The 9,296-nt window shown below is 35.5% G+C and overlaps 1 protein-coding gene across 1 annotated transcript; it reads left to right on the top strand.

Moving 5' to 3' along the window:
* Window positions 1-552: 552 nt before the first annotated feature.
* Window positions 553-821, top strand: LOC112812866 (thymosin beta-10-like). Its single transcript, XM_073902207.1, has one exon. The coding sequence runs from the start codon at window positions 566-568 to the stop codon at window positions 761-763; it is 198 nt and encodes a 65-aa protein (XP_073758308.1). The 5' UTR covers window positions 553-565; the 3' UTR covers window positions 764-821.
* Window positions 822-9,296: the final 8,475 nt, after the last annotated feature.

Raw genomic sequence — 9,296 nt, 5'->3', positions numbered from 1 at the left:
ATATTCTGGAATGAGAGAGCAGTGATAGTTGCCAACATTGTAAATATCCAAAAAAACCCCACTCACTTATGCAGTTTCAAATGGCTAAAATGGTGAATTTTGGTAATGTGGATTTTTATTTTAATAAAACAAAAGCTCAGAAATTCTTTGTTTTAAATATCTTCTCACATGATTTTAGTAGCGTATAATGCTAAGTGAAATAAGTTAGCGAAAGACAAATACCATATGATTCCAGTCCTATGTGGAATTTAAGAAACAAAACAAATGAGCAAAGGGAAAAAAAAATAGAGAGTGGCCAACCGAGAAACAGACTCCTAACTACAGAAAACAAACTGCTGGTTACCAGAGGGGAGGGGAGTGGATGGGTGAAACAGGTGATGGGGATTAAGGAGGGCGCTTGTCCTCATGAGCACGGGGTGATGTACAGTGCTGAGTCACTATATTGTACAGCTGAAACTGATACTACACTGTATGTTTCCTGACTGGAATTAATATAAAAACTTAAGGTCTCTTGCTGCAGCAATGCAAGTGGGAGCACCAGGCACTGGGCTCGGAGCAGAACTCCATGGATCGCTTTAAGAAAATGGCAGACAAGCCGGACATGGGGGAAATCGCCAGCTTCAATAAGGCCAAGCTGAAGAAAATGGAGACGCAGAAGAAGAACACCCTGCCGACCAAAGAGACCATTGAGCAGGAGAAGCGGAATGAAATTTCCTACGAACCTAGAGGATTCCCCACCCCCGTCATCTTCGAGGCATCCTAGTCGTGATGTGGAGGAAGAAGAGCCACCTGCAAGATGGACATGAGCGACAAGCTGCACTGTGAACCCGGGCACTTCGTGCCGACGCCACCAGTCTGCGGGTCTCTGAGGGGACCACCCCCCACAATCGGACTGCCAAATTCTCCGGTTTGCCCTGGGATATTATAGCAAATTATTGGTATGTTTAATGAAAATAAAACGCACCTTGTGTCATGGCAAAAAAAAAAAAATTAAAATAAAATAAAATAAAAACTAAAAAAAAAGCTTCCTACATGATTTTAATGGAGATGGTCCATAGACTAGTGCCTGAGAATGAGTGAAAACCCACAGATCCTACAATACTTACTTCAAATTTATTTTCTAAGAATAGAAGTTGCTACTTACCAAGGGCAAACAAGTCACGTTTTCAAAGATGTAGTGAAACATAATGAGTTTCTCAAGCTCGTCCTGAAATTCCTTTTTAAGAGGATTGGCTAGACTTGAACTCCATACGTGTCAGCGATCCCGTGCAGCAGCGCGCGGTAGCATCCGCTGGTGCGCTCCCAGGGACCACCTGGTAAAGCACTCTTTTGTAGAACTAAAATCAATCCCACGGTCGTTTCTTGCCTGATGAGAAACTAAATGAAGCGCTAATGAAATAGAGCAGAAGAAAGCCAAAAGAAAAACAGGGCTCACAAATACCTTTGCAAATCCTCTTCGGCAACCTGCGGCTTGGCCTGTGGGCAGCAACTCTTCCAAAAGTGCTCATTCAGAGAGATTACTTCAAAGTCACAGCTGTAATCAGATAATGAGATCATGCAACTGAAGTTCCCATGGTTTATGTCAACAAAGGAGATGTTATCCCTGTAACTTCAATTGCCAAAGAAACTACATTTGGGTTTATAAAGAAAAGTGCCTGAATTATCAGTGTAAAAAAAATGGACACAAGTAATATACTTTGTTAAAATTACAGCACAGAGAATAATATTTTTTTCCTTATTTTATTTCATTTCAAAGGACAAAAAACATTGTCCTCCAATTGCTTCACTTGCTGCCATACTGTATCTCACACCCCATTTTGTTCATCTTTAGTACCTACCTCATGGCCCAGTTTTTCTCTTATTCAGGTTACTTATAAAATGCTTAATGTGACCTCAGCCCTGGGGATGTGAAGAGAGAGACAAAACAAAAGGAAACAACACCACAGAACTAAAACCGCAATTCCTATTTCCAATAAACTGCCACAGAGTAAAAGGAAAGCATGGAAGACAGTGGTAAATTAAGAGACAGGATTGTTTTATTTTTCACTTTTAGAGAAATTTCTCAATAGAGTTATTTTTTTTTTGTGAACCTTGGTTTTGAGATGTTAGTTTAAAAACGTGTATTTTAAAGTTTCAGCAATTTCTTGCCACTGCTTCCCACTCTACCCAGACTGTAGAGACAGGCCCACGTGGGGATTGCAGAGAGGAGTCTGTTACAGTCCTAAAAGTCAATTTAATGCCTTGGTTTTTTTGGCTGTAGGGGCAGCAAGGGGATGGGCAGAAACCTGTTTTCAATGACTTTATCTAAATTTCCCATTTCAAAGCTAGACCTTGTATTTGCCAGTCACGGTCATGCTAATCACCGTAATTTTAAGGAATGTAATCTCTTACACCAATGCCTAAGAAAAACGCTACCAAAGAATCCCCCATAAAATAAAGCCATCATCCATTTTTTTTTCTTGTGGATTTTTCCTCCCTCAAGACTAGTTGTGGAGTAGCAGGAGGTTCCCTGCTTCTTTACAGAAAATACCTAAAACCAATGATGCACATTACTTACACCTTAAAAAAGATACAAACACAGAGACTATGACAATGTAATACGAAAATAACCCACGACCGGAAAGCAGGGCTTATCTCAGAAATGCAGAAATGATAAAACATAAGGACATGCATTAATGCAATTATGTTGATAATACAACGGTTGCAGAAAGGCATATGCTAAAATTGAACATTGAAAGGTATTAAGGAAATAGAAGATTTTTCCATTTATATATATAATTAATAGTCTTTATCATAAACCTGCCATCATTATAGTTAATAACAGATCTCTAGAGGAAGTCCCTGTAAACTCAGGGACAACAATAAGAAATATGTGTTCACTGTTCTGATAAAGTAGCATTGTGGAAATTTTTATTAATGTAGTAAGTCATGTAAAAGAAATAGGAGTAAAAGAAAATAATCCGCAATTATTTTGAGATGATTTGATTATACTCCTAGAAATCCAAGGCATTCAGCTAAAAATAACAACCTCTGGTCTTAATGAAAGCTTAATCAAGGTAACAATATTTGATACCCAGAAGTCAACAATACTCTGTAACTTCATAATAGAGAAATAAAAGATAATTTTACAAAGATCTATTCAATAGAAATATATTGCCCTTAAAAGCAATAAAAGGAATAAACTTAAGAAAGAGTGTGTAGAAAATGAATAGGTAAAACTGCAAAATTTTATTGGTACATTGAAAAGAGGACCTAAATAAATAAAAAATTGTGACATATTGTCAGATGGAAAGAGTGATTATTTTCTTATTGTTCTGTCCAAGTTAGGTTTTAGATGACCTGGAATTAAATTCTTAATCTCACATGGTATTTTTATAGAATTTGACAATTTTATTCTAAAGTTCAACATTCAGAAATATGGATCTTCGCAAAGGGATGCAGAGCTCCAGAAATGGTAACTACGTGGGTAAATATAGAAGGTCTAAAAATTGAAGTCACAATTTAAATTTTTATGTAAATCTTTTCAAAATATAGTTAACTGTTTTTCATAGAATTGCCATATAACCCAGCAACTCTATTTCTGGGTATATACCCCAAAGAACTGAAAGCAGGAACTCAACAGAAATTTGTACACCAACGTTCACAGCAGACTTATTCCTAATAGCGAAAAGATAGAAACAACCCAAACATCCATTGTTAGGTGACTGAATAAACAACATATGGTATATACATACAATGGAATATTATTCAGCTTTATAAAGGAAGAAATTCTGATATGTGCTCCAACTTGGATGAACCTTGCAAATAGTATGTTACATAAATTAAGCCAGACGAAAAAGGACAAATACTGTATGACTGCACTTATATGAGGAATCTAGAATAGTCAAATTCATACAGACAAAGTAGAATAGCAGTCACCAGGGGCTGGGAAGGAGGGGGATGGGAAGTTACTGTTTAATGGGTACAGGGTTTCAGCTTGGGATGATAAAAAAAATGTGGCGATAAGATAGTGATGATTGTTCACTACAACGTGAATGTATTTAATGCCGCTGAACTGTACATTTAAAAATGGCTAAGATGGCAAATTTGATGTTATGCATATTTTACTACAATAAAGAAGATAATTCACTGTTCTATAAATAATAAAAATGTATTATGGAAACACACACACACATATACACACACACTGACCTGGCAGGAGAAATATACATATACCATGGTAAGGTTTTTAAACCATATGTGAGGTTATGTACAGTTATAGTAAGTGGTATACAGTTAAAAGTAGAAAGGGATCTATTACAGACCTGTACTATAAACCCTAAAGCAATCACTAAAATAAGAAAACAGAATTATAAACTAATAATCTGACAAAGGAGATAAAATGGAATAAAAGATATTTAATCCAAAAGAAAGCAGAAAAAGAGGAAAAAGAGAACAAAGAATAGTTTGGACAAATAGAAAACAAAAAGCAAGATGACAGACTTCAACTAACACATATCAATAATTATATTAAATATGAAAAGTTCTAATTGTCCCCATTAAAAGTTAGAGATTGTTAGAGTAGATAAAAATTCAAAAGTTTTAAGAAATATACTGTAAATATAAAGACACAAATAGATTGGCTCTAAAAGAATGAAAAAGTATTCCATGTTAAGACTACCCAAATGAAACTTGAGCAGCTATATTAAAATCAAAAATTTCAGAGGAAAGAATATTCCCAAGGAAAAAAGATTATTTCATAATGATAACAGGGTAAATTCATCAAGAGAACATCATTATTCTATACTTTTATACACAGATAACAAGCACATGAAGATATACTCAACATCGATAATGATCAGGGAAATGTAAATTAAAACCACAATGAGATACCATTACACACCCACTAGGAACAGCTTAAGGACTGATCATACCACCTGTTATGAGGATGTGGACGAACTACAACTCTCATACACAGCTGGTGGGAATATGATATGAGAAAAGAGACTTGGCAACAGTTTGACAGTTTCTTAAAAAATTAAACACACACCGATGGTATGATCTAGCCATTCTGCTCTTAGATATTTACCTGAGAGAAATGAAGGCATACATCTATACAAAGGCTTGTACATGAATGTTCATAACAGCATTACAGTGTTACTTGTAATAGCTAAAAACATGAAATGAACAAAATGTCCATTGACAGAGGGATGGATAAACAACCTGGGGTATATCCATCCAAAGGAATGCTAGTCAGCAACTAAAATGAATGAACTATTGATACACAATACAACAGAGATAAATTCCAAAATACTTATGCTTAGTGAAATAAGCCAGACCGAAAGGATACACTCTGTATGATTCTATTTATAGGGAAATCTAAAAAATTCAGGCTAATCTATAGTGGCTAGTGGTTACCTGGGGATGAGAATAAGGCACTGTTAGGGACAAGATGGAGAGAGTACAAAAGGGTACAAGAAAACATTTGGAGGGGAATGGATATATTCATTATCTTGATTATGGTAGTGATACATTTTAAGTATGTGCCACTTACTGTATGTCAACTATATACCTCAATAAAGCTATTAAAATATATAGAACATATTGTATATAAATTTATATATAAACAAAAAGTCCTTTTATGTCTTTAAGAAAGGAAAAGCAAAGATAATACATAAAACTGGGATAATTTTTTTTAGCAAATGGGCAACAATAAAAAGAACATATACACCACACTAAATATGAATGAAAAGTTTTATATAAATAAGCTTCTAATATAAAGGAACAGAATCGAATTCTATTGGTCATTTATCAAAACCTGTTTGGAGGATGCTGACTTTCTAAGCATAGGAGAAAAAGAAATAGTCACAAAGTAAAGGACGGACAAATAATTCTGTATATTCTATAGAGAATAAAATAAAAAGACATCTGGGAAAAATATTTGTGGCAAAAAATGCCTGAGGGTGAATGAACATCTCTAATCTATAAAGGGCCCAAATAAGTAGGTCGATTCTAAGATCAACAAATAACAGGAAAAAGATGTGAACAGACAATTCACAAAAGGGAAAATTCAACAAGTAAATGTTCAATAAAAAAGTGATAACATTTTTCACCCACTTAATGAGTAAAGCCTTGAAAATGAATGCTGCTAAGTATGTGTTAAATCTGATAACCTTCTATACTACTGCTGCTTTGAATACTAGTATAAACTTTATAGGCTATCACAGTTTTAGTTTTTAAGAACTCTAGAACTAGGGCGCCTGGGTGGCTCAGTTGGTTAAGCGACTGCCTTCAGCTCAGGTCATGATCCTGGAGTCCCGGGATCGAGTCCCACATCGGGCTCCCTGCTCAACGGGGAGTCTGCTTCTCCCTCTGACCTTTCTCTCTCTCTCAAATAAATAAATAAAATCTTTAAAAAAAAAAAGAACTCTAGAACTAGTCAAATCTTTTGGTATAATAATTTTCCTTCTGGGATTTTAGCCTAAGGAAATAATCCAAATTCTGGAATAATCTTATGCTTTAAGATATTTTTCAAATAACAATGTAAATTAAAAACTCTAAATAGCTAAAACAGGAGACTTGCTAATTAAATCAGGGTATAACTGCTCAATGGAATATTTTATAGGCATTAAACAAAACACAGACACTATACAGCAAGATGGAAGAGGCATATAATATAATGCTAGGTTCAAAAGCATGATATTAAATTTTATGCACTCTATGGTTAAAATAACATAAATATTTTAATGCACCAAATGCAAAAGGTAAATGTAAAACTAATAGCAATAGATGGGTTGGTGATTAATTATATTTTTAACTGTAATATTCTCATTCTATTTTTATGTTTAAAAACTGAAAACAATTCATGACAAACCATTTTACAGTAAGTGTGATGTAAATGCCAAGAATCTTTGAAAAACATTTATGGGCAAGCAGCCACATAAACATGAGAGCTTTTGGTGTGTAAGGTGAGCATTTGGGGGTTAATTTTCTGGAACTCCTTTTCTTCCTGTGTACACTGATCTCTAAACATCAGATTTCATGATTCTCAGGGCTTCATCAATACTAATTAAGTTAAGCCGGGTCTCCACTGATTTTGTCTATTTGTAAACTACAAAATGCTAAACCAATCAGTTTAGACAAACTAATCCAACTGATCAATTCAATGAAAAAAGTCAAAGTGCTAATTGTTTATTATATTGTTTCAAAGAAAGCAAAATGGATCCTGTTTTTTTAAAGAGATTCTTTCAGTTTGGTTAAACTGTGAGGCAATGTACGGGCAGTGATAAAGATCTGGCTGTTCCTAAAAGGTTAAAAATGAACTCTAGGGTTCTCAGAGTGATGCCTCATGAAAAATCACACTGATTACTAATCCTGTAACTCTGGATGGCTCAGTTGTAAAGATTTACTCGATTTTTGCTCAGAGTGGCTTTCTTTGATCATCCTTTCCTAAATAGCCAACCCCCTGCTATATACCATACCCCATAATCCTATTTTATTTTTTCATAGTACTTATTACCAACTGAAATTATTTTATCAATTTGTTCACTCTTTCATTCAGCTTTACTCAAAGGTCTCACCTGTGTTATTGGCTGAAATACCCTCTGGGTCTAACACACCGCATGGTACATAGAAAGTGTTCAATTAATAATTGTTCAATAAATAATTAAATGTATTTGACACCAGTAATGGTAACAATAGCCTTAACAGAGCTGAAACCTATCATCCAGGACAAGATGAAGGTCAGGGAAGATTCACTCAAGACCAGAGTTGGGACCAAAGAGGAAAGCCTAATGAAATGAGATACTCCCAATCCTCATTATGGAGAATGGTTGGCACCAGGGTATTCAACAAGATGGTCTTGTGCATAATGGGATATCTATACTGCTCTGAGATTAAGGATTAGAATGAGGAGGTAAGGCAATGGGTCATCTTAATTCTTGGGCTCATTTTGGGTGCTCTCAGGAATCACCAAAACTTAGAGGTAAGATTTGGCATCTCCCGTCCAACTTGATAATAAAAGAAAGTCTCAGACCAAATCCTCTACACACACAGGCAAGAAGAGCCATATAATACCAAACTAAAGAAATCCTAGAAGTCTGTCCTTTCTGATGCTTCCATATGTAACTTGAATAAATTGTACACCTGCGAAAAATACAATATTATTGTAGTGGTAGGACTGACGCACCATCTACTTTAAAGAGGTGATAGGAATATTCCAGAATACCAACTGGCTTCCAGGTTTAGGTTTAAACATGTACTACAATTAGTGGTAAATGTAAAGGGCTTGTTGGATTCGTATTCTTTATTTACTCAAAGATGGGTAGTGTCTTTAAAGCATTTTAGCCAATAAATACATCTTGAATACCAGCAAATGCACCTATGACAAATTAGCAAGCTCTAAAATTCACCAATGAAAAGCCATTTCTACCACTAATTATGCTAATTAGAAAAATCTAGTGTTGATGGGAGACAAAGGTAGTTAAGACATTTGTAGCAGCTATCCCTGGAATGGCCTTTCTTATGCTTACCTCACCATTCCTAGGATATGGAATTCTGATGAGGATTACAGATTACTCTTAAGGATAGAATAAAACGGACACATTTGTATCATGTAGGCTATACTGAAGCATTTTACAGAAAAAATTACAGATATCATAAATGGTACCTCTGTTCATAATCAAGAGGGCCTCAGCCAGGGAGCTAGAAGTATAATAAGGAGGTATACTGGAGAAAATATTGAAAGATCTGTGGCCCAGAACTAAGCAGGAATCCAAGGCAGGCAAGAATCTCATGTCAGGGCAGAAAGCTAAGCCAGGTAACTGAACAATCCATAAAAGAAGCACAAATATGAGTGGGTTTTACCTAGAAAAGGGAAAACAGGGCAGATGTAAGACATTAAGTCGGAAGCAACATGGATAAGCAGGACTTATCTCTTGGGGCACAAAATCTTCACTCTGATCTTGGTACTTGAGAGCATGAGGAGTCCTGAAGTCAGAACTTGTGTGAAATCATGATTTAATTATAAGCCCCGCTGCCTTATGGGAGAAATGAAGAGAAATGATAAGGGTTGAAGTTCCTTGAGCCAGTATATATGTATACAGGAATATACTCTTATCTGTAGTCCAGGTTACCAATCGTATTTCATTGTAACTCTTATTCTTTGTAATTCTATATATTATATCTTATCAATTTAAAAACATTCTGAGATGTATCCATGGGCTGCCCAAGGGTTTCATGGCATAAAAAATGTTAAGAACTCCTTGATCTGTGTGTGTGTGTGTGTGTGTGTGTGTGTGTGTGTGTGTGTGTGTGTG

The sequence above is a fragment of the Callorhinus ursinus genome, unplaced genomic scaffold, assembly GCF_003265705.2.
Source record: "Callorhinus ursinus isolate GAN/ISIS: 27379988/994484 unplaced genomic scaffold, GSC_fseal_2.0 scaffold16, whole genome shotgun sequence".
Lineage (NCBI taxonomy): Eukaryota > Metazoa > Chordata > Mammalia > Carnivora > Otariidae > Callorhinus > Callorhinus ursinus.
The sequence above is the reverse complement of the archived record's forward strand: the minus strand, read 5'-3'. Positions and strand labels throughout refer to the sequence as shown.

What these genes read in the sequence shown, in the direction of transcription:
- LOC112812866 (XM_073902207.1), top strand. Translation starts at nt 566, where the DNA reads ATGGATCGCTTTAAGAAAATGGCAGACAAGCCGGACATGGGGGAAATC.